Source organism: Trichoderma harzianum (genome assembly GCF_003025095.1).
Source record: "Trichoderma harzianum CBS 226.95 unplaced genomic scaffold M431scaffold_2, whole genome shotgun sequence".
NCBI classification, from domain to species: Eukaryota; Fungi; Ascomycota; class Sordariomycetes; order Hypocreales; family Hypocreaceae; genus Trichoderma; species Trichoderma harzianum.
The window spans coordinates 352841-367943 of NW_020209250.1; the positions used below are offsets into that span (position 1 = coordinate 352841).

Sequence of the window (15103 nt, forward strand, 5' to 3'; positions counted from 1 at the left end):
ACGGCCGAACACCGCTGTCATGGGCTGCTTAGAATGGCAGCGAAGCCGTTGTTCAACTTGCTCACACAAAATGGTGTTAATATAAATTACGAAGATGGAAATAACTAGACACCACTGCCATGGGCTGTTAGGAAAGATAATGAAGCTGTCGTCCAATATTTTCGTCTTTACGTAAATGGGATTAACCCAGCTAAACTGTAACGATGATTACGATCATGTGCCACTATTATATACTGCTGGGAATGATCATGGTGGTGGGGTTGAGCTATTACTTGCAAAGGTATCTTTTTGGCTGGACTCTAGATGTACTTTAGCACTCTCCTAGACTCATCACGATGGCGCTGTCAAGTTGCTAATTACGATCATTGAAGATGCCTCTAACGTAAATCGCAAATAATCATGACTAGGCGTGACTAACATACACAGAAATACATGGCCATAGTAGTAATAGTGGGCTACTGGGCATTGAATTAAATTCTAAGAATAAAGGATGCCGCCATCTCTATTCGGCTTACTCTATGCCTACGCCCAATCAACTGTAGTCTAACAGAGACGTCAAATGATTATTTTTTTCGACAGGTGTAAGAAATAGACTAGAATCATGTATCTGCATATCCGTATATATACTTTGGGTAATTTGATAGACCTTCGCGATACTCTAATCGTATAGCTCGCTTCATACTTCTTAGCATTAATTTAGTCCCAGGTCATTCGCAGAATGATAAGCTGAATGCGGTTATATTATAATTCAGTTTTCTATAAGACGAGTGGTTGTTCCAAGTAACTCTATAGATGATCTTTCTGCTGCAAATGAGTGTCCAGGCTTACATATCGCCATAGGGGATATGTATGGGTAGGTATGCAAACCATTGCATCTAATGTATTTTCGTCTACATATATTTGACATAACATTAAGGACTGAACAACGATGCATACTCCAGCTTTGATTGTCTACAATTGAGACAGATGTAACAATGTAGTAGGGAGACTTCGGATTCGACCTAGGCGTTGGCATCAATGACAGCCTATATCAACACACAATTGCCATTAACAGCTAGGTACGTCAATTCCCGCTGCTAGGTTACGGCAGCGTCGTAGGGGGGGAAAGGGGTCGAATCCTTCTGAAGTATCTTCGGTAATATTAAATTATATGCTTTGCTAATTGGCGTTTCGCACACACACGGACATATATTTCGCTTTGGACGTGAGGCATTGGCATTACCTTGTCAGATTCTTCGCATGGCCCCGATCTTTCGCGATTAAGAACAAACATACATACCCGTTTACAGATGCTGCGAATAACCTATAGAAGCACGGCTTTTCACAATTAATAAATGCGTATATTCTTATACTACTTAATTTTAATGAATACAGTAAAGTCAAATAGCCCAGGAATTAGGCGATCTTCTTGAAACGCTAAAGGCCCACAACTTCCACTTCCTAGACCATGCTGAGCAAAGTCTAAGTTCAACACCGTCTCGTCCAAATCTGTCAGCTCATGGGGATGAGCAGACTTGTCTAAATCATCCATAGAGTACTTTCTGAGTGAGAAGCTCAGTGGTACATCTATACGAGCCTCTAGTACAGCGTCATTTGCCTTGACTTGAACCCAACGTACGTCACTCCTATTTCCATTTTCTTGGGGCCACTCATAATTGGTCTGAAGATCATCAATTGATGCCTCTCATCGACCAAATCTAGCAGCTTGTTTCTTATCTCTGTAGGACTCTCCAGGGCCCCGACCATACCATGTTGCCTTGTTATAATCCTTTGGCAACGACATAGTGAGACCAATACGTGGGATATGACGAGGAACAGTCCCAGAGAAACTCCCTTTTGCGCGAATGGACAAATTGCCCATACCAAGCGTGTAAATAAGTTGGGCATTGCATGCCCACTCTAAGACTGGAGGAGCGACCCTGACAGTCGCCTTAACAGTCAAGGTACCGTCTCCATTCACGGACCAAGTGAACCCGCGTACATGCATTTTGGTCTCGGCGAGCCTAAACTTCAACCATTCTTTGCCGTCACCACCAAAACCAAGGTCATTCTGGGTAAGGGCGCGGTATAAGCCCAGTTCTGGCCCTCTGGCGATAATGATGCCCTTTTGATTAGCCCAAGTAAAGTTTCCATCGACAAGATTAAAAGTGAATATCTCATTGCAGCCTGGCCATGTTAATGTTAGACGCCCTGGTTGTTCATATATTGAAGGCCCATTGATGTCACCGGCAACCACCGGGGGTAGCTCAAATGTATGATTCTCCAATAGGGTTATTTGACTCCAGGCAATTTCGTGGCTTTGAGGCGCCCAAGCGGTTTCGTCTTTCAGGTAGAGATGGATCGAGAGCCAAGTATCTCCATGTAATTCACCACCCCAGTCGGGAAGGTCAATTATGGCTTCTGCCCCCGGGGCAATCTGCGGCAGCTCGAACTCCGTGGGACTGGTGTTGCCCGACTCTTGAACCAAATGCCAGGTGGCAAAAAGGTGGCTCAGGTCAATGAAGTCGTAGTGATTATGAATATGCAGCTTACCACCCTCAAGCTGGATAGATACCGGCTGGATACACTTTTTGTATTCAAGTAAGCCGGGTGTAGGAGAATGGTCAGAGAAGGTAAGCCCATCCATAACAAAGTCGCGGTCATTGGGAGTATCCCCAAAGTCGCCACCGTACGCAAAGTACGACAATCTGCCTTCTCTTTTGAGGAGCCCATGGTTACACCATTCCCAGATGTAGCCACCTTGAAGGAGCGACTCAGATCGATATAAGTTGATGTAGCTGGCAAGCCCTCCCGGTCCATTTCCCATGGCATGACCGTATTCGCACTGAATCAATGGCCGGTCTGAATGTTCGGCGAGATGCTTCTTCAGTTCATCAGGCGTTGCGTACATGACGCTATAAAAGTCGGTCGATATACCCTTACGATCTCCTTCGTAGTGGATGAGTCGACTAGGGTCTCTCTCTTTGATATAGTCATACATGGCCACGTGGTTTCTTCCATAAAACGCCTCGTTGCCAAGAGACCAAAAGATAATGCAAGTATAATTTTTGAACCGTTCAACAAGCTGGGAAGCTCTATCCATATAGGCATCGCACCAGTCGGGATTATCTGATGTCCACTTTTTAGCGCGATCGTAGGAAAGCTCCTGAAGTTCCCGGCCATCCATGAGGTGCGCGTCTTTTATGCGCTTCTTTCCACAGAATCGAAACCATGAGTTTCAAGATCCGCTTCCGCCATAACGTAGATGCCGAGCTCGTCACAAACTTCATAGAGCCGGGGGTCATTTGGTTGGTGAGAGCACCTTAGTGCGTTGATGTTATGCTGCTTCATCATAACGATGTCTGCTCTCATATCTTCGTACGGCACAGCTCTGCCATAGAGGTAGTGATGTTCATGGCGATTGACGCCATATAAAATAATAGGATTCCCGTTGACCAAGAAATTGGCTCCTTTCATCTCAACCCGACGGAACCCTATTCGTTGAGCAACGGTGCAACCTCCCACTATCAGGAGTAGGGTATAAAGAATCGGCTTCTCAGCAGACCATAGCTGAAGAGATGCGCCTTCGATTGTCAGGGCAGCCATCTCAGTCGATTTCATCTGTCCCTCATGCAAGACATCGCCACTAGGACTCCGTAACTCGACGGTGACATCCTCAGAGTCGCTTCCATGGAGGGAGACATCAACGTGGACAACGCCCCTTGTCAAAGACTCGTCTACCTGGGGTAAAATGGTAAAATCCGTGATGGAGGGAATGGCGAACCCGACTAGGTAAACGTCTCTAAAAATTCCAGAGAGAAGCCACTGATCTTGGCGTTCAAGGTAGGATCCGTCGCAGAATTGGTATACGCGGACTGCAACTGTGTTGATTGCTCCTGTGTCCCTAAGAAATGGGGTAATGTCGAATTCACTAGCGTTCCTGCTGCCTTGGCTATAGCCAACTTCATTGTCATTGACCCAGACGTGAAACGAGCTATCAACGCCTTCGAAACGTAGCCGGATCTGCTGTCCTTGCCAGTCTTTGTTTGTAGTAAATTGGCGCCAGTAAGACCCCGTCTCATTGAGAAATGGAATATTCGGGGGGTCCACAGGGAAAGGGTAATTGACGTTGGTGTAAAGAGGCCGGCCATAACCTTGAAGCTGCCACATGCCAGGAACCTTTATATTGGCCCATGTTATTGGGTCGAGATCTTTCCGATCGGGGATTTCTAATGGCGAGACATCGTGGCGGAATTTCCATGTTCCATTGAGTGATTGGAATTGGGCGTTGTCACGATTCAAGGAGAGTGCCGCTTCCTTCGTGGCGAATGGGTAGAAGTGAGCACGCGGCGGGAGAGTATTGCGATGGAGGATGTCAAGGTTGCTCCAATCAGGCTGTGTTTTTGGAAACGACATGATGACTATATCTATTTCGAGTATTTGACAGGTTTGCTTTGTTGATCTTGCCAGCGAGAACTTCTTCAGCCCGGAGAGGATGGTGGAATTATAATGCCTGCCAGATACTGCGGGGAGCGTAAGACGCGATGAATCATTAACGGCAGCCCACTAGGTGCTGTCTAGTGGCTACTGTCATTATGGAACACAAGCCTCGTGTAACTAGATCCATCCAACACCACATGACATAGCTTCAACTAAGAAGATAACTTGAGCCTAGCCATATGTCCATTTCCCGGAGGCTAAATAATACCCTACAGTGACGACAATACCCAAATAAATACCCTAATACCCGATGCTGCTGGCTACTCTCTAATTGAGAAACAAACATTGTATAAAAGATGATGCTACACTACATGGCGCAGCTTCAACCAGATGGACAACTGGATGTTGGCTGTATGTCGTTTTTCCGGAGCTAAAATAACCGAACGATGAGGAAAATACATACCTAAATACATGTACCCTAATACCCTACCACAGGCGCATGCATTCACTGGCTATGACAGCCGGAGGAAAGCCCGGCCCTTACACCGAAAATAAGTAAATGTAGAATTGGGCCAGGAAAGCAATGAGCCCGCGTTATTGTTTCCCTCATAGCTGTACTGAAGGTTAACGGAGGATGAAGGGTGAAGGGGCAACGTCTGGGGAAGAAGATATCCATCCAGTTCTCACTCCGTGACTCCAAGTTAGAGATTCCTTTATATAAGACTGGAGTAGAGCGAAATGATAGCATCCCACTATGAAGGCCAAAGGCGGCGTCATACTCCTCTCAATTCACAAGTTCAACTTTGTTCTGGTACAGAACCACCAGTATTATCCAAAGAACTTTCTGCTACTCCTGCTTTTCTACTCTCATTGAATCTGTCGCCATGGGGTTCATCAACTCACTCCTAATACCCTTTTTGCTTATTCTGGCCCGTGACAGTATTGCCACGGGCATGACACCAGGGGCTTCAGGATGCGATACTACCCTCCAGACCTACCCCATACCGGCGAATGTATCTGTCGCGACTTCTTTCGATGTCGAAGTACGCTCGCCTGGAGATGAATGGAAGAAGATTGACTGTTATTCCCCCACACATAACGAGGTCAATTTCACCACTGGTAGCTCAATTCGGCACACTTCTTCCATGGTATATTTCGACTTCAATGGAACCGTCGAGATTCGGGCCAAGTACCTGCACGACGGAGTTTCTGACGCCATTATCAGACCGCAATCTCTCGACATTAGCCCAACAATGTCAGGTTCTACCATTACCTTCATGCTCACTGAGCCCCGCGATGTCATCTTGCAAGTGAACGGCAACATCTTTGACTGCCTGCACATCTTCACCAATCCGCCCGATCAGGATGGTCCGTCAGCCGACGATCCGGATGTCATATACTATGGTCCTGGCTATCACAAACTTGATTCGGCTCTTAATGTCCCATCCGATAAAACTTTGTACCTTGCTGGAGGAGCTGTGGTCACGGCTCCCGACATCACAGTGACAAACTCCAGTAACGTCGCTTTGCGTGGACGTGGGGTCCTGTACAGCGAGAAAGGAAATGCGATATCCGTGGTGCGATCCAACAATGTTGTCATCGAAGGACTCATTGGCATCAATTTCTTTCCAAGAGCTTATATGTCCAACGACGTAACATTTCACCATTGGCGCGGCTTCAGCGCTGTTCAATATGGAGATGGGCTCGACTTGTTTTGTAGTCAGAATATCCTCATCGACTCTGTCTTCCTAAGAAACTCCGACGACTGTATCGCCGTTTACAATCACAGAGATGAATGGTACGGTGATAGCAAGAACATCACAATTCAGAATTCGATCCTCTGGGCTGATGTGGCGCACCCTATTAACGTGGGGACTCACGGCAATACCGAAGATCCTGAGACCATCGACGACTTGACTATTCGCAACATTGATATTCTCGATCAAAATGAGAAACAGATGCTATACCAGGGGACAATTGCATTGAACCCGGGCGATAGTAACCTTGTTGAAAACGTTCTCATTGAGGATGTAAGAGTCGAAAATATTCGCGTGGGCCAGCTCCTAAACTTTCGTGTGATGTACAACGACAAGTACAATACTTCACCCGGACGAGGAATCCGCAATGTCCTCATACGAAACCTCCAGTACAATGGCACAAATGCCGATACCTCCATCTTCACGGGCTACGATGCGGACCGAACCATCTCTAACGTTACGTTTGAGAATCTAGTAGTCAACGGGAAAGCTATTTATGACACAATGAAAAAACCCGGCTGGTATTTATCTACGGACTTCATACCCCTCTATGCAAACGAACATGTCTACAATATGACGTTGAAGCCTTCCCAAGGTTGAAGTAGTAGATTTGCAATTGGTATTATACCAGATGTCAGTTAGGGGGTGTTCAAATGGTGGGATCGTGGATGGGGACCTATGCAACATAGATAATTAAAATAAGAACCAACGTTCCTGCAACACAATTTCATGTAGCCACTGTCAAAGCTGAGTTGCGGGTGTATGATGTCAAAAAGAGCACAGAAAAGCCAGATATTTCAATAAATGCAAACCATCAAACAAACAGACTAAGCCTGAGCTTTCGTGAAGCATATATGCAATCGCAGGACCCGTCACTGCACTTCGTGGTCCCATGTCCCAACCATTGGCATCTAGCGATGAGACCAGAAAAGACTTTAGACCTCAGGAAAAGAGCATAAATGGCGGTTGTCATCTTTCATGTTTGATTCTGCTCTATGCTACCTCAAAAGTGTAGTCTCTGACCATGCTGCCGTCAAATACCCGTCTCAATCCATCTGGACACAAAAGATGAGCCGCATCAGCTCCCGCCATAGTGCAGCTAAGTTCCACTGAGCCGATGATCTGATTCTTGCTCCATTGGAAAGACACAAGCCATCCTTGCTTTGCTCTCACCCTCTGGAGGTGGCCCTTGTCCCATTTACGGGGGCATGCTGGAAGTAAAGATATCTGGACCACATTCTCCCCATCCATCTTACGTTCAGTCGACTGCATCAAACACTCCAAGATTCCAGCACATGCTCCAAAATTCCCATCAATCTGAAAAGGGGGATGAGTATCTAGTAAGTTGGGTAGCGTAGAATTATGCAAGAGAAGATCCATGTTCTCTCCACACGCCTCTGCGTCAAGCAATCGTGCATAGAAGTTTAAAAGCCACGCCCGACTCCAGCCCGTGTGGCCACCACCGTTAGCGAGGCGCCGTTTCAACACTTTTTGGGCCGCGGCAGCAAGTTCTGGACTTTGCGTAGGGTGTATCAGATCTCCAGGGTATAAGCCAAAGAGATGTGATACATGGCGATGCCCGGGTTCAACTTCTTCGTAGTCATTAAGACCCCACTCCTGAATTAATCCTTCTTGATTAAGTGTAAGAGGTTGAATCCTAGTCAAAGCCGCCTCAACAGGCCCCTTAAGAGAGTGGCTTACGTTTGACAGTCGCTCTGAACTCCAAATATACTGCGTTAAAGCCATCTTGATAAGAGTCATATCTATGGTAGATCCTTCGCAGAATATGCCATTATTTCCAGACCTTGAGACAAACGCATTCTCTGGAGAGAGTGAGGGGTTTGTGACTATGAACCGCATTTAGATGGTATCATAAAGTCGAGAACAAACTGCACAGCACCCTCGTGGACGTGGAATAAGCGATTATGTAGCGCCTCGTCATATTGATACTTGAGAGTATCCATTAGCGTGGTCGATAACCAGAGACCTCCAAGAGGCCAAATAGTGGCTGTCATACAGCGATCTTGAGGGTTCGTATCGGCCCAAATGTCGGTGTTATGATGTGCACACCAACCTCGGCAGCCGTACATGACCTTGGCCGTTTGGCGGCCCCGGTCTGACATTCGTTCCAGAAGATCCAACAGTGGAATCGAACAATCATCGATCAGACTACACGGGCCAGCAGGCCAGTAGTTCATCTGCGTGTTGATGTTGATCGTATATTTTGATCCCCAAGGTGGGGCAAAGCTCGGGTTCCAGATGCCTTGAAGCGTTGCTGGTAACCCTTTGTAGCCATTCCGACTACATGAAATAAGCAGGTATCGGCCATAGTTGTGATATAAGGCGACAAGGCCAGGATCCCTACTACTTCGAAGGCGCTGGTCCGTTGGCAAGTCACAAGCGTCCGGCCACATTCTCAGGCTCATCCGGCCGAAAAGCCTAGAATAATCTGTCCTATGCCTCTCCACTAGTTCATCCCACGGCCGTGCCAGAGCCTGATCGATCTGAGTCCGGGCGACGACTTCGGGGTTATCATGACGGAATGTTGTCTGAGCGGCGATGCCGACTCTGCAGGAGGCAGAGTTAATGACAAGGCAATTTCCGATGGCCTCAATGGTGCCGCCATCGTCGCAGACGACGCCAAGAACAGAACACAATCGATTGCTATTCGATCCTCCTGGAGTTGCGTGAAGCAAAATGTGGGAACCAGAAGCTGTGATAGTGTCGGCATAGACGTTCGTATCGGTGTCGTTATCGCTCAGCCGGTCCAGGCGCACGATGAAACGAGTACTTTTAGAAGCAGTGAATCGTAAAAGTAATGAATTGTCAGGGTATGAGGCGATAACGTCACGCTGATAAGAAATCTCATCGACTGTATACTGAACAGAAACCTGCGAAGTAGCCAAATCGAGCCAACGCCGATAATCAGCGACATTCTGGTGGTTGAATTCCAGTGTTGCGGTGCCCATCGGCTCGTAGTGACGCATGCTTGCGGGAGTTGCAAAAAAACATTCCTTGACTAAAGCCTCAGCCTCCGAATGCTTCTCTTCTCGAATCAATTGTCGAAGTTTGGGCAGCATACGATAAGCATCCGGCGGTGTCCTCTCTTGAGAGCCTCCATACCACACCGAGTTTTCGTTGAGCTGCATCAGCTCTACTTCGGTCCGCCCATATACAACAGCACCAAGACGGCCGTTGCCAATGGGCAGGGCTTCTGACCATTGTGTGGCAGGAGCTGAATAATGAAGCTGAAGATGCCGCGATTCACTCGTGTCGCTGGTCATCTTAGCTGGTACTAGTGCCCTGCGGTACAGAGGAAATACTCAGTGAGCCTAGTGTTAGTTTTTCTTCCAAGCTGAATTGACTGGCGAGACTGAGATATAAATCTTCTGCGAGGCTGGCTGTTGGAAAGAGTGCTTGATATTTGGTGCATCTATTGGTGACTGACAAGATTGCATACGCAGCGCAGGAAACACTGGTGGAATTGAGTTTGCTTCTCTTAAGTCTAACTGGTCTGGCCACCAGCTTCTTATACTAATTATGGTGGCCGAAGGTTCGGATTACACCAACGGTATCCTGAGCCGACATAATATGCGTTGAAGGCAGGTTATGCTTCTGGTATGTCCGGATTTTTACCCGAAGGTTCAACCTTAACGTCTAGTCGGTGCGATCCATTCACTAACTGCGGGGATTTTGTTATCTTTAGCCAACTCGATAGTTCATTCAAAGTAATACCGCGCTTCAATGGATACTGTAAACGTGTTAGGTAAATTCTTTAAATTAAGTATTTAAGCCGACGGAAAATAGAGACGGACACCCCGTTACTCAATTCTTTTTAAAGTAAGAGAGATCCCTATTGTGTATGGAGTAATTTCCTCCCAGCCAATCCCTCATGAGCCCTCTTCTAAAGTTGGGTCAGGGCTTGTGTATGAGATGTTGTCAGGCAGTACGAGTATATAACTTAGCAGGTTCATTATATGTGTTACTCGGGAGAACAGTCTGCTGCCGGAAGGATATACTATAAGTTTGTGTAGTATCTAGGTCTTATCCCTAAGGGTAGTGTCGCCTTGCGTTCAACAGGCATATTCGAAGATCTCGGTATGATCGCACCCGGCCTGATTTCAAAGAAAGTTAGAGCTGGCATGTATGTCTTAAGGATTAATTGACTCAAGCTACTGGCGTGACCAGAAGCCTATTGGTCAATTACCATGGGAGCTATGATGGACAGATTAAGTGACATTGCTACACTCATATGTGTACTTGTCTAAGAAGACGCATTATTTAATAGTTATGCAATCATAAGGGAACAGTTCGAGGCTGTTAGATATCACTCAGAGGTAGATCCATCTCATTCTCTCACCGCCCTCATACTCCGACTACCTGCGGCCGCCACGACAAGACAAAGTCGACAAACGGTTGGCGCCTGACTGGCCGTATTCAAAAAAACAATTTATCCTGTCGTCTCTCTCCTTTTCAGCAGCTTTGCCTTTTGAAGCCGCTTAGACATCTTAACTAGATGAACTCCGGGCGTCTCAAAAACGTAATCAATTCCCTCCAAGGAGAGAAAACGGAACTCTAGGAAAAATTACCAAGTTAGGTATAGAAAGACTAAGTCGATCGCAATGAACATGAAGTAAGTCTGAGATACATGTGTTAGTAAACCGGTCATTATAGCTAAAACGAAAGCGTGTAAATGCTTACCTTCCACTCGATTTTTGCGAGCAGTTCACCTACACCATATGTCATGGCAAAGCCCAAGCAATTTTGGAAAAACGAATACAGCCCCATGCCCTTGGCACATTGGCTATAATGGAGGACCTCGGTCGGGTAAACACTGTGAAGGGTCGACGCTTCAAGCAATTAGGTTGCGTGTAATATAAACCTGATCGAGGATCAACTTACAAAGAAGGCCATTGGAGATCTGGAACAAGTAAATAGCTACTATGGTCAGAATACCCATGGCATTCTTGGCGATGCCGTTGGCAAAGAGTCCATCAGTGACGGACATGAGAGACAGAAAAAAGATGAAGACGATCAATGTGCTTGCGAGGAGGAATCGCCGAGTGACGCGATCGATGATTAGGGCTCCCGCAAGTGTGGATAGGTATGAGGCAACTGTCATACCTACGTTTATAGCTAACTGTTGTTGACTGTTTGTAATCCCGACCAGAGTCAAAATCCCTGGTAGATAATAGCCCAGCATTCCTAGATTGAGTGTGTTAGGCAACCACAATGATGAGTTTGTATAATGATATCCTGGCTTACCGGTTCCATTGCATTGCTGGATAAAGGCATAAAGGAAGATGAGCAAAAGTCGATACCTGGCACTCTTCGTTTTCCAAAGTGTACTAAAATCCCATGGTTTTGAGTCAACAGACTCAATGGAGTGCTGGATTTGGTCGATCTCCGCGGTGACAATGGGATCTTCGATGTCCTCACTACTTGTGTGATAGAGAGCAATAACCTTCTTGGCGTTATTAATCTGTCCTTTGTAGACCAAGTATCTTCGTGATTCTGGGGTTAGGGGATAGACTAAAAGAGCCACGGTTAAAGGCGGAATGATCTGAACTATCATGGGCATTCGCCAGCTCCAGTCTCCCGTCATGTAAGAGCCCCCCAGAATCACGCAGGCGATAGCGATAGCACCGATGCTATAGCACGAGCAGAACAGCCCCACGGCCATGCCACGATGAGAGGCGGGTGCAATTTCACTTATGTACATTGGGCCGACAGTTGCGCTGAGAGAGCAACCCGCTCCTCCAATGACGCGACCCAGGATCATACAGATATTGTTTGGAGCAGCTGCTTGTATCACACAACTGATGACAATGATGGAGTTGCCGAGCCAGGTAACGCCTCGGCGACCGATGAGATCAGAAGTCCACTGGAAAATACTGGCCACCGCGTTTCCGATAGACATGCCTGCTATGATGATAGCAATCCCCGAGCCACTTGTACCGACGTTGAAGTATTCTCGAAAGGCGGGAAGGGACGCCATGCTCCCGATTATGGAGCCATCCATGGCAGACGCAGCAACACCTAGAAGCCGTTTAGTTATATGAGGAACATATCTTAGCGACCAAAACCACTTAGGTTAATGAACGTACTAAAACCCTGGAGTAAAATAACGACCGCCAGGCGCCAGATGGCCTTGGTCCTCCAGGATAAGGAGTGACTAGCTAGAGCACTGAGATCGATACGGTTGAACTCATACTCAGCCGTCTCAATATGGTACTCTTCAGTCTTCTCGTGTGGTATATCTGAGCCCGGAATGGTCTCTGGGCGACGGGCTTGGGCTCCATTGTGATTATCGGCGAAATGAGCAGAAGTTTGGGCTCTTGGGAGTGGAATACCCCTGAGATTATCACGTTCTAGTCATATCAATCATCCTAATGTGGTGGTCTTGAGAGACTTTATAAGCCATAACCAACTGATACTGTACTTGGATTAACAGATGGAAACTTGTATTCCCAGGTCCAGCCTCAATCGTTTCACTTGTCCAATCATGTGAATATAACCCTAAGGCCCGACGGAATATAGAAAGCAAATAACCACAGGCATTTAAAGAGAATTACCCAACCCGTGAATCTCAAGCCCGGCCCGAGACCTGGCCCGACCTCCGGTGTAATGCTTTCTCGGCAGCCAAGGTTTGGGACATTCTCCAGGGTATTGCGGGGTGAAATAAAGTTTTGGGGTGTAAATAAGATTTAGCGAGGTAATCTGGGGATCAAGCATGCTGGTTAGGATATCACTGCTACTGGTTAGAGGCTAGACCTGTGTACATAGAAGATCAGGTAACTTCATTGGGTATATGTAGTGTAAGTTGCCGGGGCAAAGGCGTTGGTCCAGAGAGATACCCTTCAGCAGGTCCCATATAGGTGATTGTTACGAGGTTGCGCCCAATTGATCACTGATAGGTAAATGGAGTTGGTTCTATTATATCAATTGCTAGAACTGTAGTCCATTGCCTAATTATTTGCCTAATAGTATAAGGATATAACAGGCCTGTTACAATGGTACAGCTTGGTTAGCAAGTTCTAATAGTTTATACACTAAGCATAATACATAGTTATGGTTAAAATAAAGTGCAATACTAGCAGATACTGGTGGCCAATGAGAAATAAATATGGTTAAACTAGAGCTAATATAGTGAAGGTAAACAACAAAGAAGCATAGCTAATACTTCAGTGACAAAGGCATTTGAATTAGCCATGATTCCTTCCATGACCTTCTCCTGCTAGGTTCTGAATTTATCATTTCCACAGCCAGTGTTGCTTACGCATCCAGTCGGTACAGCACGGTTCCAAATCCCAGCTGGTCATATCCACCACTAGTAGAACCATAGTCGCCGCCGCCGCCCTCTGCGCCACCACCGTTAGAAACCACCAAATCGCGGTATGCCTTGGTCCACGAAGCATTGAGACCTTTAAGCACTCCATAATGCGCATAAAGGAGCTCGCCCATGGGTCGGATAGTGCCGCGGCTGCCAGTACTGATAACCGTCTGTGTTACATCTGAGTTGGAATAAGTAGTGTATGGGACATCATGGCCAAGGTTGTATTTGGCCATGTATTCCGAGCTGAAGAATGATGAGTCAATCGTTGGATGTATTGCTGTAGATGTGAAGACTTACCCGGCAAGTATTTTGTTACTGAGATATCCGAACAAGTCCTCTCCTTGGTTATAGCTCTGTTGCGCCAATATACCGACCAACGCGAAGTCAAGTGTCGCATGGCCTTGATCTCTTCCAGCTTCTTGTCCCTGGCCCAAGCTCTTCGAAGACCCTGCTTCGGTATATAATTTCCAGACAAACTTGTCAATGGCGCCATTTCCGCCACCACCTTTAAAATACGTGATGGCCTCATTCACCAGAGCTGAATCATCTGCCAAGACGCCGATAGCATGCATAGAAGCGAGGTTGCATAGGTCCCACTATCCCTTCTCATAAGTACAGAACTGTTTGGGAACTTGTGATGTGATTGACTTACGTTAGCCCAGTAATGGTCAATCTTGGCACCATTATGGTTTGTCAAAAATGAGTGATTCATAGGGTAGAAAACTGTTTTCAGCATATTGACCAGGTTACTCAGCCCTTTCCATCCGCTATAGCCACGAAGAATTTCTCCAGCATTAGCGAGCTGATACCCGTATAGACCAGACGCCAGGAATTTGTCGCTGCTACCCCATATTTGTGTAAGTGTACTGCTCCAGGCGTCGAGAATCTTGCCCGCATTGTCCGCGTATTTGGTGTCTCCAGTGACTTTCCAGTAGATGGCGTTCACGTATGCAGCAGAGGCGTCTCTGTAAAGGTTCGGATAGTTCTCAGTACAATCTGATGAGCTTCCCCGACAGAGCGTTGCTACCGGCCTAGGGGTATATGAGGGGCTAGCGTGAGCAGCGAGTTTGTTCCATCCCGTAATCCAAGGAGTTTGTTTGCTGTTGACATGCGATTTGATACGAGTGAAGTCTGCTTCAGTATGCAAAAGGCCGGGGTGTATAAAAGCGGCACGTACAGAAGGGCTCTGTAAGACAGCCAAAAGACTAAGTAAAGGTGCCAACTTCATAGTAGTTAATAATTTATCGTGTTCAATACAATTGGCCAGACAAAGATGTTTCTATAGTATCCGTCATGATAGAACCAGTTCTAAATGACATCTTATATTGTATATGTTCCTAGTCCATGAAGTAATCATTCGGGGAAGCTCACGGCCCGGCGGTATTTCAAAATTTGATAACTCAACTTTGATATGACTCATATGTCTTTAAAGTTTACTTACGGAATAAGTCTCGGGGGTAGTAAGATAGGTGCAAATAAAGCAAGTTGTTGGGGCATCAATTCGATGGATGGTACGCCGTGCGGTACCGTGTGGCACAGCAGATACGCACGGTATTCATGTCACGCTGTCCATCTGTGTGTCGAGCACTGC

General features: G+C 46.6%; 6 protein-coding genes across 6 annotated transcripts in view; 2 read left to right on the forward strand and 4 right to left on the reverse strand.

Moving 5' to 3' along the window:
- The window catches only part of M431DRAFT_490197 (hypothetical protein), a gene marked incomplete at both ends in the record, with an annotated part of 4936 nt that extends 4735 nt beyond the window's left edge, over nucleotides 1-201 (forward strand). Inside the window, one exon of the mRNA XM_024916772.1 lies at nucleotides 132-201. Coding sequence (XP_024778259.1) covers nucleotides 132-201 — 70 coding nt within the window. The remainder of the gene's footprint in view (nucleotides 1-131) is intronic.
- Nucleotides 202-1351: 1150 nt separating this feature from the next.
- Nucleotides 1352-4415, reverse strand: M431DRAFT_515779 (glycoside hydrolase family 2 protein; the record flags this gene model as incomplete). Its single annotated transcript, XM_024920282.1, has 3 exons — nucleotides 3199-4415; nucleotides 1744-3145; nucleotides 1352-1683 (listed from the first exon to the last, which is right to left on the reverse strand). The coding sequence occupies exons 1-3, from the start codon at nucleotides 4393-4395 to the stop codon at nucleotides 1352-1354; spliced, it is 2931 nt and encodes a 976-aa protein (XP_024778260.1). The 5' UTR covers nucleotides 4396-4415.
- Nucleotides 4416-5372: 957 nt separating this feature from the next.
- M431DRAFT_75047 (glycoside hydrolase family 28 protein) lies at nucleotides 5373-6776 on the forward strand (the record flags this gene model as incomplete). Its single annotated transcript, XM_024922301.1, has 1 exon — nucleotides 5373-6776. The coding sequence occupies one exon, from the start codon at nucleotides 5373-5375 to the stop codon at nucleotides 6774-6776; it is 1404 nt and encodes a 467-aa protein (XP_024778261.1).
- A 393-nt stretch (nucleotides 6777-7169) lies between these two features.
- On the reverse strand, nucleotides 7170-9460 carry M431DRAFT_477787 (glycoside hydrolase family 95 protein; the record flags this gene model as incomplete). The annotated part of the gene is made up of 2 exons (XM_024915609.1): nucleotides 7170-8023; nucleotides 8077-9460. The coding sequence occupies 2 exons, from the start codon at nucleotides 9458-9460 to the stop codon at nucleotides 7170-7172; spliced, it is 2238 nt and encodes a 745-aa protein (XP_024778262.1).
- Nucleotides 9461-10761: 1301 nt separating this feature from the next.
- On the reverse strand, nucleotides 10762-12198 carry M431DRAFT_76008 (hypothetical protein; the record flags this gene model as incomplete). The annotated part of the gene is made up of 4 exons (XM_024922415.1): nucleotides 10762-10815; nucleotides 10878-11026; nucleotides 11079-11381; nucleotides 11442-12198. 4 exons carry the CDS (start codon nucleotides 12196-12198, stop codon nucleotides 10762-10764), a joined length of 1263 nt encoding a protein of 420 aa, XP_024778263.1.
- Nucleotides 12199-13289: 1091 nt separating this feature from the next.
- Nucleotides 13290-14740, reverse strand: M431DRAFT_515782 (hypothetical protein; the record flags this gene model as incomplete). Its single annotated transcript, XM_024920283.1, has 3 exons — nucleotides 13290-13755; nucleotides 13810-14108; nucleotides 14165-14740. The coding sequence occupies 3 exons, from the start codon at nucleotides 14738-14740 to the stop codon at nucleotides 13452-13454; spliced, it is 1179 nt and encodes a 392-aa protein (XP_024778264.1). The 3' UTR covers nucleotides 13290-13451.
- Between the last annotated feature and the right edge of the window lie 363 nt (nucleotides 14741-15103).